The 14057-nt window shown below is 54.1% G+C and overlaps 3 protein-coding genes across 3 annotated transcripts; 1 reads left to right on the top strand and 2 right to left on the bottom strand.

Annotated features, from left to right (window-relative positions):
- The first annotated feature begins 522 nt into the window (after window positions 1-522).
- Window positions 523-5392, top strand: PHACADRAFT_248431 (glycosyltransferase family 2 protein). The gene is made up of 6 exons (XM_007391019.1): window positions 523-927; window positions 984-1235; window positions 1287-1863; window positions 1913-3369; window positions 3423-4311; window positions 4362-5392. The coding sequence occupies exons 1-6, from the start codon at window positions 528-530 to the stop codon at window positions 5101-5103; spliced, it is 4317 nt and encodes a 1438-aa protein (XP_007391081.1). The 5' UTR covers window positions 523-527; the 3' UTR covers window positions 5104-5392.
- A 148-nt stretch (window positions 5393-5540) lies between these two features.
- PHACADRAFT_248428 (uncharacterized protein) lies at window positions 5541-9004 on the bottom strand (the record flags this gene model as incomplete). The annotated part of the gene is made up of 10 exons (XM_007391018.1): window positions 5541-5999; window positions 6057-6158; window positions 6220-6456; window positions 6512-7139; window positions 7198-7661; window positions 7717-8176; window positions 8224-8655; window positions 8718-8813; window positions 8864-8918; window positions 8972-9004. 6 exons carry the CDS (start codon window positions 8999-9001, stop codon window positions 7403-7405), a joined length of 1332 nt encoding a protein of 443 aa, XP_007391080.1. The 3' UTR covers window positions 5541-5999; window positions 6057-6158; window positions 6220-6456; window positions 6512-7139; window positions 7198-7402.
- A 2831-nt stretch (window positions 9005-11835) lies between these two features.
- Window positions 11836-13398, bottom strand: PHACADRAFT_180769 (uncharacterized protein). The gene has a single exon (XM_007391017.1). The coding sequence runs from the start codon at window positions 13389-13391 to the stop codon at window positions 11847-11849; it is 1545 nt and encodes a 514-aa protein (XP_007391079.1). The 5' UTR covers window positions 13392-13398; the 3' UTR covers window positions 11836-11846.
- Between the last annotated feature and the right edge of the window lie 659 nt (window positions 13399-14057).

The raw sequence follows: 14057 nt of genomic DNA, 5'->3' as shown, positions 1-14057 counted from the left end.
CCTCATACAAACTATCGCCGTATAGTGAGTCGACGCTGTAGCACAAAATCGCCTCGGACGTTTGACATAGCGAGTCCGATGCTGAAACACGCCCGGTGCAGTTTGGAGCGGGAGCTAATTCTCTTCTTACACCGTTTGAAAGAAAGAAAACAATAATGCTGTGAGCTGTGATGACGATGGAGATATATTCACGAGCGTGGCTGGCATAGCGAGGGTATAAAGCAGATGTGATTGCTAGGAGGCGACCCAACTGTCCACAATTGTTCGAATTTTTGGCGATAACCTAGCTTAAAGGAACAAACTCCGCGTGAGAAGCTATTACTTATCTATAAGCTTTAAGGACTTATCGAGCGCAGTAATTATCTTGTTCCAGCCGATTCGCCCAGGCTTCTTCTCATCCACAAACCGTGCACTGTGCACACGGCTACAGCCGCGCCTTTCCTTACCTTCAGGCGTGCTCGCAGGCTTCCTTCCCTCAAACTGCGTGCATGCACTGAGCTGTATTCTCTTTGAAGGACACTACCACGATGGACAATCGAGGACAGCGTCCTCCGCGTTCTGCCCGACCCCCACAGACTCCCGCTCCCCCTTACCAGTCCCAGGACTCGCTTTCAGCCCAGCTCCCTCTCCCGCAGTATCCTACCGATCCACACCGAGGCATATCCTTCCAGAACACTGAGCGTGGCGAAAGACAGGCGCCCCTCGATGACCGCCGACAACACTCGTATTCTGCCTACCAACCGCAATCGCCGCCACCTGACGCAGGGCTCGCAGAGGCAGGAGGTTATGCTGACGGTAGAGTTGGAAGGAAGAAAAGTCTGGTCAGGCCGGACAGAGAGAAGATTGATCCTGGGCATCGCCAGTACCACTATCATAGTCGCGTTGCTGAGTTGCAGCAGGGTGGAAATATAGATTACATGCCCTCAAGTACGCCGTCGCCACACCTGCTTTACGCCTTTTTATCCTCACCTCGATGTTTCTAGGCACTGGAAACCAGCCACAAAGCGGTCTCCGGAGAGGCAAGTCACTCCTCGGCAGAGAAGAGGACCAGCATGAATCAGGCCTAGCGCTATTCAAGCGCGGTACGACGCTCCGCCGCAAGAAGCCTGCGCAGCCTGCGCAGCCCGAGTCTAGAGGATGTTTGTCGAATATTGGTCCCGGTCCCAAGGACCCCTGGTTCATCTACTGCTACATTTTGACATGCTGGGTTCCTCCGCCCTTGCTCAGGGCCTGCGGTGAGTGACGTCGTATCCATCGAGGCTTGGCAATTACAACGCGCTCCACAGGTATTCGCACCCCCGAGCAACAAAGGGCCTGGCGTGAGAAGATCGGACTCCTCAGTATCATCGCCGCTCTCATGGCGAGCGTTGGTTTCATAACTTTCGGCTTCACGGAAACGGTTTGTGGAACGCCGGCGAATCGGTTCCACGCTGGTACTATCGAGAACGCCTCAGTCATCATCCATGGCTACGACTACGACTTCTCGCATTTCAATCACCCTCCGGCTGGCACTACGTTCAACGGGCAGACGAACCCGCTTTTGGAAGGCGGATGGAACATCGCGGGCGCTGACATCTCGTTCATGTTCCAAAACGTGGGCCAGAACTGCAAGGGATTTATCAATGAGGCCGCCAATTCGAGTATCTCTGGCGACACGAATGACCCCGAGTGGTACTTTCCCTGCAATGTCTACAACCAGTTCGGCACCTCACAGATTAATCTGACGGCATACGACCAGTCTACCAACTGTCACATAACTTCCCAGTCCCGCTCGGAGCTCGCGTCCATGAAGCCCCAAGGCCAAGTTTACTACACATGGGACGACGTTCAGAACACCCAGAGGAACTTGGCGATTTTCGAATCGTGTGTACCCAATCTCTCGGCTTAGCGTATACTTACCGATTTCCCGCAGCTCGGTTCTTGATTTCGATCTCCTCCAATGGCTGAGCCCTGCGCAAGTCTCCTTCCCGCCGCTGTTTAACGAGCTGATGAAGGCCAATGGAACTTTCAACGGCAAGGATCTCAGCATGTACCTGCTACGCACCAACCAGCGGCCCCTTGGACATTGTCTGCAGGATATCGTCACCGTTGGCTTCATCGATACGAATACCATTGGATGTGTTGCCTCGGAAGTCGTCCTATACGTCTCGCTGGTGTTCATCATCGGAGTGGTCGGTATACGCTTCTTCATGGCTGTTATGTTCGCTTGGTTCTTCTCCTGGCGCATCGGGAACTTCAAGAACGAGACATACGAAGAACGAATGAAGCGCGCCGCCGAGATCGAGAATTGGACAGAAGACATCTATCGCCCTGCCCCCGGCTACCTTCGTCCTAACGTGCACAAGAACGGCCTTCACAAGGGTCTCAAGTCGTTCCTTCCCTCGACCTCGCGTTTCACTCCCTCTGAGAACATGCTGAAGGGTATGGGTGGTGGTCGCCAGTCGACCGCTTATGGAATGCTTGAGCCGATGCCGTACAAGCGCAGCGCTACCAGCATGTACGGCGGATCAAGCAGGAAGAGTGTGTCTAAGCTCACCCCTCCGGACACCCCTGCCACCCGCCAGTCGCGGAGCTCGACTTCGCTGGACGCTGCTGCGAAGTTTGCGGATAATCCTTGTCCCTTCCCGCTGCACAACGTTGTTCCCCAGCCCCCTCCAGATTATGAACCCTTCAACTATCCCCTAGCTCATACCATCTGTCTTGTCACGGCTTACTCTGAGTCTGTTGAGGGTCTTCGCACGACCCTGGACTCTTTGGCGACGACCGACTATCCGAATAGCCACAAACTTATCCTTGTTATTGCGGACGGTATGGTTAAAGGTGCCGGTAACACTATGACGACCCCGGAGATCTGTTTGTCAATGATGAAGGACTTCGTCATCAACCCGTCCGAGGTTGAGCCGCACTCCTATGTCGCCATCGCCGATGGACACAAGCGACACAACATGGCCCAAGTCTATGCCGGTTTTTACGCGTACGACGACGCCACAGTGGAGAGGTCGAAGCAGCAGAAGGTGCCAATCGTTCTCGTTGCAAAATGCGGAAACCCGCTCGAGAAGAACGACCCGAAACCAGGCAACCGTGGCAAGCGCGATAGTCAGATTGTCCTCATGGCATTTATGCAGAAGGTTATGTTCGACGAGCGGATGACGACGTTCGAGTACGAGTTTTTCAACTCGATCTGGCGTGTGACGGGCGTGAGCCCTGACCATTACGAGCTCGTACTCTGTGTTGACGCCGATACGAAGGTCTTCCCGGATTCGCTCAGCCGGATGGTCTCATGCATGGTAAACGACTATGAGATTATGGGTCTTTGTGGTGAGACGAAGATTGCGAATAAGGCAGAGACATGGGTCACTATGATGCAAGGTGAGATGCGATAACTTGTATAATATTCTGATGTGAGCTGACATTTGATTTAGTCTTCGAGTATTACATCTCGCATCACATGACAAAGGCCTTCGAGGCGATGTTCGGCGGTGTAACATGTCTGCCCGGATGTTTCAGTATGTATCGCATCAAAGCCCCGAAGGGCGAGAATGGATACTGGGTACCTATCCTTGCCAACCCGGACATCGTGCAACATTACTCCGAGAATGTCGTCGACACCCTGCACAAGAAGAACTTGCTGCTGCTCGGAGAAGATCGGTACCTCACTACGCTCATGCTCAAAACGTTCCCCAAGCGCAAGAACGTGTTCTGCCCACAGGCCGTTTGCAAGACCGTCGTTCCAGACACCTTTAGGATCCTCCTCTCGCAGCGTCGTCGTTGGATCAATTCTACTGTCCACAACTTGGCCGAACTGCTCTTGGTCCGCGATCTCTGCGGTACTTTCTGCTTCTCGATGCAGTTTGTCGTTGGCATGGAACTGGCCGGTACCCTTGTCTTGCCTGCTGCTATCTCGTTCACGCTATACCTGATCATCATCTCTATCATCCCCGGCGGTACCAATACGACGATCCCGCTGATCCTGCTCGCTATCGTCTTGGGTCTCCCCGGTGTTCTCATTGTCATCACCTCACGCAAGATTGCTTACGTCGGGTGGATGATCGTTTATCTTCTATCGCTTCCGATCTGGAACGGTATCTTGCCCGCGTATGCCTTTTGGCACTTTGATGACTTCTCTTGGGGTCAGACGCGTCAGGTCGCCGGCGAGAAAGGTGCTGGCGACAACCATGGAGACAAGGAGGGAGAGTTTGATTCATCACACATCGTCATGAAGCGATGGGCAGAATTTGAACGCGAAAGGAGGTGGAAAGCCGGGACGCAGTCGCGGGACTCGACATATTACGGCACAAGTTCCCCGCAGAAGTAAGTGATCTACCCTTTGCCGCCGTCAGCTTGGCTGATATTGTCTGCAGGGTTGAGAGCAACCGTTATTCGATGGTTTCTACCAGCGACTATCACACCCAGCAGCAAGGATACGACTCAAGCACGCACGAGTCCGCTAACGCGACGGCGCCGCGTAAACAGGATCCAAATCAACTTCTCGTGCTTCCTACGCCTCTGTCCGTTTCCCGTACTGCACCAACTTCTGCTTCGACATCTTCCGCCGGCCTATCGCGGTCGAGTGAGGAAGGCGGTTACAATTCGGACATCGGCTCACAGCACCAGCGCCTCATCCCAGGTCAACAAGACAGCTACGGCAACACTGAAGAGTATGAGACACCCAGTCCGCAATCGCCGTTCGACCAGCGCGTGTCAAGGGCGGCAAGCGCAAACAATGGCGTGTACCGGCAATCGTCTGCGTATCAATACACTGTCGAGACTTTCAACCCTTACGGCTACTCTCAGCCGCACACAGCAGGTTACGACGGGCAGCTGCAGCAGTTCCCATATACCGCAGAACCCGAGGAACAGCCTGCTCAGCCATCCGCGGCTTTTGGCCAGAGTCGGCAGCGGGGTGTGAGCTTGGTGGATAACGGCCCCGTGTCGTCGGGTGGTGTGCGCCGCATATCACGGCCGACAAGGCGGTCGACAGCACAGGCCCCGCCTCAGCAGAACCAGAACCAGAACCGCTACTCACGAGGTGGATCCGTCCCTATGCCTAATCAGCACCTCCCGCCGGGTGCGGCCCCGCCGCAATCTGGCTATGGATACTAAAGACCAAATCTTACGCAGATGTACAGTTAGCACGCAATCACGCCTCTCATGGACCTTAGCATCTTTCTCCTTCCCCTTCTTCACGATACCTAGCCGTTGAGTATTTGGACTTCTCCTGCACCATACACCCAGACTTTATTCTGCGCTCTCATGACCATGTTGATACGCTTTGTTCGCGCTTTGACAGTATATTCCCACGATTTGCTCGTCCCGGCTACCTTCTTTATTTCGTCGTATCAGACTATACATTACGTAGTATTACATTATATCCCCATTCTTTTCTCTGGACTGGATTTCCAGCGCGTGAATACGAACATATCCGAGCTGCGAGGGTGATAACAGGATCGGGCGTCTTGCCAAGCAAGCTTCTTTCACGCCGCCATGTCCTCTGCCGGCAACCGACGCATTCTTCTTTCGTGCATCGCCCCACCACCTTCGAGACAAGTTGAGGCTGGATGAGGCAGACTCTGCGGCTTCCAATGCACCGCCGGCCGTCTGTGTCGCCGCGCAGATTTGGCTCGCGTGCGCGTGGCCTCAACAAGTGGCTTAAGCTTACGGCACGCAGCGTCCTTCTGGGGACCACGCTCCTAGTCGCGCTGCTATACTTGACGGCCAGGGTATGGCAGAAGTGGTAGGCATGGAGCTTTGAGAGGGACAAGCCGCCGTTGTACGAGAGATATCACCATGCCGAGCTAGTTCTGCCGCAGCACGGTTCAGATGATCCGTTCAGTAATGGGAAGAAGGATCTGTGGGTGAATAATCATGTCTCTGGTGAGTGTATAGCTATGTATGCAAGTACGCTATTCATGAAGCTCTCCATCTGGAGCTTTGGGGTGGGGAAACTACCTGGAAGATCTCATCATGAACGCGCAGGTCGCGTACAGTAGTGGGAGATCGTAAGTAAGCTGTATCCCGTTCTACTCACGTCTGAACTCTTCATACTGCCTCCCTAGCTTTGTCTTTGACAACTATATGGAACAGGGACAATGCCATATACTCTGGCTATACTAGCAAGCCGGTACCGTCCCAGATTCCCTTGTCGGCGCTCATTTCGGGTAAGAGGCAGAAATGTCTTGTGTGTTCCCCGTGATGTTGACTCTCTACGGCTTGTGACAGGACCCCTAATGGGTGGTACGTTTGCTGAAGGCGATCACACACCACTGGCTGTCCACAAAATATTTTGACAAGATATGCCCGAATCCGACAATCATCGAGATGCAGACAGTCGCTCACTACATGAGAGAGGTGTCACCATCGGCGCTGAATACTGCAGACTTGGGTGAAATATCTGCACAATATCGACGATCCCTGTGTCGAGATTGCCCGTCAATCCGACTGGATATTTGATTACTAGTTAGTCCTTCCTCCAAATTTCGGATCCAGAGTGTAACTCAAGGGAGCGCTTCAGCATCTACGGCCAGAAGGAGCGCCTTCTGCCTATCTGGCCAGTTCTGTCCGAGTCACTGCTGCTTCGCCTTCTGGGCTGGGCCCCGCTCGTCCAGGCCGCCTTCGATATGAACCGCGGCCTCTTCTTGCCAGTGCCGCCCATCGAGCCGTACGCTGCGCCAAGCACGCTTGTGCTGCTGCGGGACCCGTATACGCCCCTTCCGAGACTGCTCGTCCTGCATGTACGCCACGGAGATTTTGCAGAGCACTGTGCGAACCTCGCACGCTGGGGAGCGTCCTTCAACGCGTTCAATGCCTTCGCGACGCTCCAGGACGCGTGGACGACGCCCTCTGGCAGCGGCGGCGGCACAACGACTGATGCGAATATGCGGCTCTACGTGCGGCGCTGCTTCCCGAGCGTGGGCGAGATCGTGGCTAAGGTCGACGAGGTCCAACGCACGCGCGCCGGTGTGGGTGTAGCGAACGTGTACGTGGTGACGAACGTGAAGCGGGCGTGGACCGAGGAACATGGGCGGCTGGGATAGGATCTCGACGAGCCGCGACTTGATGCTCAACAAGGAGCAGAGGTACGTGGCGCAGGCAGTAGATATGCTCATTGGCCAACGTGCGCAGGTACTCATAGGCAATGGGGTGGGTTCATGTCTTCTTAGGCGGTTACAGTAGCTAACTGCAGCCTCCGGTTCTCAAGTCTCACCTCGGATAGCGTCATGTTGCGCATGGCCAGAAAATCCCCCCGCGTACACGCATTTACTTGCTACATCACGCAAAGTTTCTGCCCGCATATAGTTATACATCGTGTCTTTGCACCGTCAAGAATACACTTTCTAGTTCCGCTTTTGTTGGTATAAGTACAGCGTGCGTTAGTACATCGGGTAGGCATTCATTTTTTTTTTCACTTCTTGAGGAGGACTGGCGCCGTGGGACCAGCCGAGAAGCCCTTATCTCCGGCATACGACGAGTTGCCAGAAAGCTCTTCCTCGATGCGGAGGAGAGCATTGTACTTGGCAACACGCTCAGAGCGTGCGGGCGCACCCGTCTTGATCTGGCCAGTGCCGAGGGCGACGACGAGGTCGGCGATGAAGGTATTCTCAGTCTCGCCGGAACGGTGGGAGACCATGACACCCCAACCATCGGATTGCGAGAGCTGAGCACTGCAAAGCATGATCAACCAGCGTTCGATAAGGTCAAAGCTGACAGGGGACTTACGCCTGGATCGACTCGGAGACGGTACCGATCTGGTTGACTTTAAGCAGGAGGCCGTTGCAGGCCTTCTTTTCGATGGCAGTCTTGATTCGAAGGGGGTTGGTGACGGTGAGATCATCGCCGACGATTTGGATACCAGAGTTGGCAGTGAAGTGAGACCAGGCCTCCCAGTCGTCCTGGTCGAAGGGATCCTCAATGGAGACAATGGGGTACTTCTTGACGTAGGAAAGATAGAGCTCCGCAAGCTCCTTGCCAGAGATCCATTTGGTAGGGTCCGAGTTAGGGTTCTTGAAGTCGAGGTCATATTTGCCGTCCTTGTAGAATTCAGAGGAGGCGACATCGAGCGCGATCTTGATCTTCCCCTCATAGCCAGCCTTCTTGATAGCTTCGCTCAGAAGTTCAAGGGACTCATCAGCACCAGAGACATTCGGGGCGAAGCCACCCTCGTCACCGACGTTGACGGCTACATAGAGTCAGCCTGGAATCAAACTGATGCATATATGCACGCACCGTCGATGCCGTACTTGGCACTGATGACCTTCTTGAGGGTATGGTAGGTCTCGGTACCAATCTTCATGGCTTCCGAGAAGCTGGTGGCGCCAGTCGGGAGGAGCATAAACTCCTGGAATGCGAGCTTGTTGCCAGCATGTGATCCGCCATTTATCACGTTGAACGCGGGCGTCGGCAGAATGTATGGGGGCTTGACACCAGCAAGCTCAGCGAGGTGTTGGTAAAGGGGAACACCCTTCTCAGCAGCGGCAGCCTCAGCAACAGCGATAGAGACACCAAGAATGGCATTAGCACCGAGCTTGCCCTTGTTGGGGGAGCCGTCGAGCTTGATCAGGAAGTCGTCGATCTCCTTCTGCTGGGTGACCTTAAGCTGAGTCTTGACAAGTTCGGGGCCAATGGTGTCGTTAACGTTCGCAACGGCCTTCAGTACACCTGCATGACACGAGCCGGCGGCGTTTGAGCGAATCTGTGGGGAATAGACAGCACGCACATACCCTTGCCAACGTACTGCGACTTGTCGCCATCACGGAGCTCTACAGCCTCGTGGATACCAGTGGAGGCACCGGAGGGTACGGCGGCACGGAAACGGCCTGTTAAAACGCGTCAATATGGAATCCCCCTTGCGAATACTGGAACGCACCCTTCTCAGTGAAGAGATCAACCTCGACGGTGGGGTTTCCACGCGAGTCGAAGATCTGAGTAAGTTTCATGAGTAATATGCGTGCATATAAGCGTATTTTGCACCGACCTGGCGGGCGTGGACCTTGGAAATGGACATGGTGGATGAAGGAGATGATGAGGCTCAAAGTCGAAGCCGCCTGGACTTTAAGTACTAGACTCATGATGTGTTTTCCCACGCTGATTATCACCGGTTCGGCTAGCGGCTTGCGCCCACTCCTCCCTCGGCTGGACTGGTCCTCGATATCGGACGACGAGCTGCGAAGGTTGCGACAGCCTTCGATGCTCTCTGTATGCAAGAATCCTACTCCCACGATTGCAGGTAGCGATAGTCGTCAGACTCTCACACCGTCTTCGTCGTACCAGGGCTTCTCGGAGTTTTGTGCGTACTATGCTCGTATGAATAGCAGCATGCCGTGGGCACTGGCGATGCCGTATTCTACATAGGCCCAGTACAAGGGGCCGAACGGGTAACGTGTGTCCCACGGGCCGAACGAACTCGCAGAGCGCAGAGATCGCGAAGCGCACCATTTCTCGACGCGACGCGACCAGGCGCGACCAGGAATCGCGTCCGAATCCCCGATCGGCGAGGCGCGCAGCAATCGTTGACACACGCAGGTCGGCGTATCAGGAGTTTCTGTAACATTGTCTAACCCGCTGTGGGCTGCGGTGCAGCCGCCTGAAAACTTCACGAACGAGACATGCGGCATACTATGGTGGGTAGATAGCTCACACCCAACATTGCATGGGCCGTATTGTCGGAAAATGGCACTAGATGCCTTCTTCTGAGCTTCTCAAAGGAGATACCACTCGCAGTCAATCCGCTTTGCGCAACTTCGAAATCCAGACGAGTCCTCTGTACGGGGAAATCTTCGCAACCTTTGGGCCAGCCTCCAGTGTCTGCTCCCGTTCTTTGGGCTGTACTAGCATGCTCAGGTCTCAACGGTGAGCTAACCGCGATGCTCAATCGTAGTTCGCGAGCAGGGGCTTTGGCGCTGACTATATATATATATAGTATTGGAATAGCCGTGGATGTCGTTCGTGGCTTGATCGCAGGTGAGGATGTGCGAATTGTGTCCTAGAGCTACCGTTACGCCAGAAATTTATTGAAAAGCGCCCATCGTCAAAATCACACCTATATGCAGAGTCAACTTCAGATCGTAGACGAGCACGGTGTATATTATTCGACTGACTAAATAAACTTAGGTTGCAGACGTCTGCTCACTTTACTGGCTGCTCCGTGAGAAATAATGCGGAGGGAAGTTAGCCCGAGTATCCTCGCTCAGAATTCAAGGGCGACGCGGACTTGCTCTAACACAGGCACGCGATCTTCAACGATGTGGGGATAGAGCGATCCTGAACCGGGGCATATTCCACCTAACTCCACAAAATCAGCACAATGTACAATTTTGATATCGAATTTTCTACTGTACCCACATCGTCATCGATTAGACCTTGATCGAATCCCATGGGTAATTCGCGAGTGTGAGGTTAGTCTATGCACAAATGAGACACAGCGGCCTACTTACCGACGTACAGCAGCGGAGCTGCCATGTCCTGCGAGGTCGTAAAGCGCCTCCGGCAGTTTATCTGCAGGTGTGTAGTGGTCCCAGGGCCTTGATCCTAGTGTGACAATGAGGTCGTGTGCAGGCAGGGGTGCGACGACCGGCGTTTAGTACATGGAAGCAATCCTCACCGTGTTCCTAACTAGTAGACATTCGTTGGTGTTGGTGTTAGCACAGTATCCTTAGCGCACTTTCGCAGGAACACAGACACCTCATGACCCTGGTTATTTGCAGGGTATATTATGAGCCAAACTGAGGAAGGAGAGAGCGATCACGCAGTGCATGGAGCTTCTTCTCGTGCTCCGCCACGATAGGCCACGCCCTCGCCTCGAGGTACTATGCACCCGGCTCCATAACCCTCATTCACGAATCCTGCACGGGGTCCATGGGCGTGCTTGCCACCACTACAGCCGCATGCCGCGCGTTGTGGAGATGATGGAGCGGCACCATGCTTGCAACGATCGCGGATTTGGGCTTAGCAGCTGAGTTACGATGTCAGACATCGATAACTGCTTCGGATGCACTTGTAAAGGTCATAAGGGGGCACGGAAGTGTTTAATTTCTCTTGTACAAAGGGCATGGTGAGGGGTCTCAGCATGCATAGGCTGAACTAATATGAACGACCGCTGCGTGGACCATGGTCTCGTTGCTTCAAGGCTTGGTATCGTGCGTCCGCCTTGCCCTGAGTCCCTCGGCGCGGAAAGAGAGCGGTGCCCCCAAAGTACTTTGAACGGTTTCGAGAGGGGTATCATGAGCTATCACACGGCCGCGCTTGTAACACCCAAGGCTGAACTAGACTTGAAGCTTCGTCTGGACACCACGGAGTTCAAGTTTTGCTGGGTATCACGGCCTGCCAAAGAGCGTGAGTGCGTCTACAAAACACAAATGAGGTGTGCATACTACAGTCTGACGGGCTGATGCCGCGCCGGTGGACTTTCATCCGCGAGCGAAAAGCTCTGAGGGGTGTACGATCAACTTGGGCAAGTTTCACCTCTTTCTCTCACCTCGCTCTCCTCTCTTGCCCTAGCAGACCCTAGAGAGCTCCATGGGTGGAGCCCTCTCCGCCTGCGACGACTCTGTTGTTGACAAGACTAAAGTTGCTATTACGGTAATGGCCGAGGGAATTAAAGCTCGAAACGCGTCGGCATCTCTTAATTAATGGTGGCGTGGAAATTGATGCGCCCGGTATTATCTTCCCACACGCCTACAGTAAGCGTCTCCGAGCAGGTGTGAACATGTTCCAGAGACGTCATCCTGCACCGCACACACATTCCATAACTCGAGAGATCCAAACACAAGGATTTTTCCCGGATATCGCAAAAGTTCAGAGGCACGTTGCGTACACGGGCCCTGACATGGATACAGACTAAGCCGGTTAAATTAACCTTCAACGTGAGAAGAGCTATGAATAACACTGCCTTTCCAGACGACAGTGGTACCGGAAATGTGGCCATGCGAGTGGCGTTGTGCTATTGCGGACACTAGGGTGTGTCTGAGTCTGATAGATGAGTGTAGCTCTTCCCGCTCTCCGTCTTCCGCCGACGTGTCCTCGAGGCGAAAGGACTTCTCGAAGTAGAGGGCCTTGAGCTTGGGAAACATGAGCCCGTTTTCGGGAGACATACTCGCAACGAATCTCTCGATGTGCACCTGGCGGAATTCGCTGAAAAAATGAATCTCCATGACGTTCTTGAGCTTCTCGCAGACGCGATAGACTTCCTGGAGCACCGACTCGTCGTCCCCACAATATCGTACACCTGACAATCGCAAGGCGAGGACCCTATCCAGTGGAAGATGATCACCAAACCAGCGCACGGTGGCTGGCGATGCGGTTTCCAGAAGGAAGTCGTGAGAATCCCCAGTGCCGTCGTCCCTCATGGTCTGTCCGACGAAAGTGCGCCCATGCATGGTAATATAACCATGCGGGCGGAATATGATGCCGAAAGCCAGCAAGGTTGTAGGCAGCGTACTCTGAAAGATCAGATCTTGAGCGTGCATCATTGAAGGTACTCGCCTTCCTGCAGGTATCTGAAAGGTGCTCCATCCGACCTCAAGGTGGGTGTTGTACGGGATAATCAGGCTTTGCAGCAGTTTCGAATGGTTTGAATCGTCCGGATGAGTGTAGAAGATCATGAGGTCCTGGAGTTTTGGCAGCGAGACCTCCTCTTGCAGGTCAGGCCATACAACCCAAGAGGGCACAGTCACCGAGAGGGACTCGAGATGCGGTAGCCGGCGGAGCATCTTCAAAATGTCTTGAAGTGTAGGGATTCTGGTTGTTTCGGCGGATCGTGAGTATGGGTTGATCTCGAGTCGCTGGAGAGTCGGCAGGCAGAGATTTCTTTCAATGGTGTGCCATGTCGCGAAATCGGTGGCACCAACGACATGAAGGTCTTCGAGGTTAGGACATCTTAGCGACAACCAGGCTGGACGCTCGAACGACAGGGCTTTGTAGAGGTGAAGACAACGCAGCTCGGGGGCGTCCAAGTTGGTAGGGAAGGTGTGCTTCTTCATCGCCTCGTCAATGGCTGGGTATACAATGAGGACGCGAATTCGATGCATGTGCTCAGTGAGCAGAGAAGCAAGCTGATTGGCGTGCCTGGAAGCGTCGTTGGGCGACTGGTCTATGCTGTCGATCGCACGTACGTCGAGCAGGCTTGTCCCCGAGAGTTTGAGTGCTAGCTCGATAAACTCCGGATGCTGCTTGCCAATGAAGACGTTGACCCACAATCGCTGAGAAGCATGCGCAACGTGTTTCCAGCAGCGACAGACGTGCGTTATCTGGAGGAGTATCCGGGCGTACTCTTGCCCATTGTCGGGCCAGAGATCCGGTCCAAGAACTTGTGCGGCCAAAACGTATATAATCCATTCAAGGATTTCCGCCGGTAGGGAGGAAATACTCGTGCGGTTGCGTAATACCTTGCAAGGCATTCTTGACGAAGAATGTGCGCACAACCTGAGTGGTGAATGAAGTCGTGCCAAAAGCCAAGCGAAGTGTTAATGGGACGTACTAGCGCAGTCTAACGGGGGGTGTATGGGCGGTATTAACCAGAGCAGGCGGACTACGACCCATCGTATTTAAACCTTGATCGACAAAGACAATCGACAATTGCCAAAGAATTTGTTGGGAGGCCGACAAAGACACAGAGAGCCACGTGTCTTGGGCCGCTTTGACGGTCAAAGCAGACGATTATCTCAGATACGTAGTCAATTGCAAGTGGCTCTGGCTCAGATCTGCATCTGTGGCGGGGTGAGCGACAATAGTTAGTTGCGCGGGTCGCTATGCATGAAGTACGGCTCGAGGATACCCCCTTCGATGGTAACTGGCACACCGGCAGCACATGAGCAATGGGCCACACCGCAGACCAAGAAACTTTCAATAACGCATGGCTCCATAATACAGCCTTAATCCAGACCTCGAACGCTGGCAGGCCTTGGATGGTGTGGTGGATCCTGGGGACGAAGGAGGGTGATGGAACATTTATTGCCGAGGCCGCCAACGGGCGGAACTCGGAAGAAGCTGGCCGCCGCCACACATAAACTTTGAGCCCTTCATAGATTTGACCGGCGACGTCGCCGTCGCCGTCGCTCGGGCCC

This window comes from Phanerochaete carnosa, assembly GCF_000300595.1.
Source record: "Phanerochaete carnosa HHB-10118-sp unplaced genomic scaffold PHACAscaffold_1, whole genome shotgun sequence".
Lineage (NCBI taxonomy): Eukaryota > Fungi > Basidiomycota > Agaricomycetes > Polyporales > Phanerochaetaceae > Phanerochaete > Phanerochaete carnosa.
This window is presented reverse-complemented; position numbering and strand designations above follow the sequence as displayed.

Excerpts from the sequence above, each read along its gene's own strand:
- PHACADRAFT_248431 (XM_007391019.1), top strand. The coding sequence starts at position 528 with ATGGACAATCGAGGACAGCGTCCTCCGCGTTCTGCCCGACCCCCACAG. Across the intron at positions 928-983 it reads TATAGATTACATGCCCTCAA|GCACTGGAAACCAGCCACAA; the intron begins GTACGCCGTCGC and ends CGATGTTTCTAG. Across the intron at positions 3,370-3,422 it reads ATGGGTCACTATGATGCAAG|TCTTCGAGTATTACATCTCG; the intron begins GTGAGATGCGAT and ends CATTTGATTTAG.
- PHACADRAFT_180769 (XM_007391017.1), bottom strand. The coding sequence starts at position 13,391 with ATGCCTTGCAAGGTATTACGCAACCGCACGAGTATTTCCTCCCTACCG.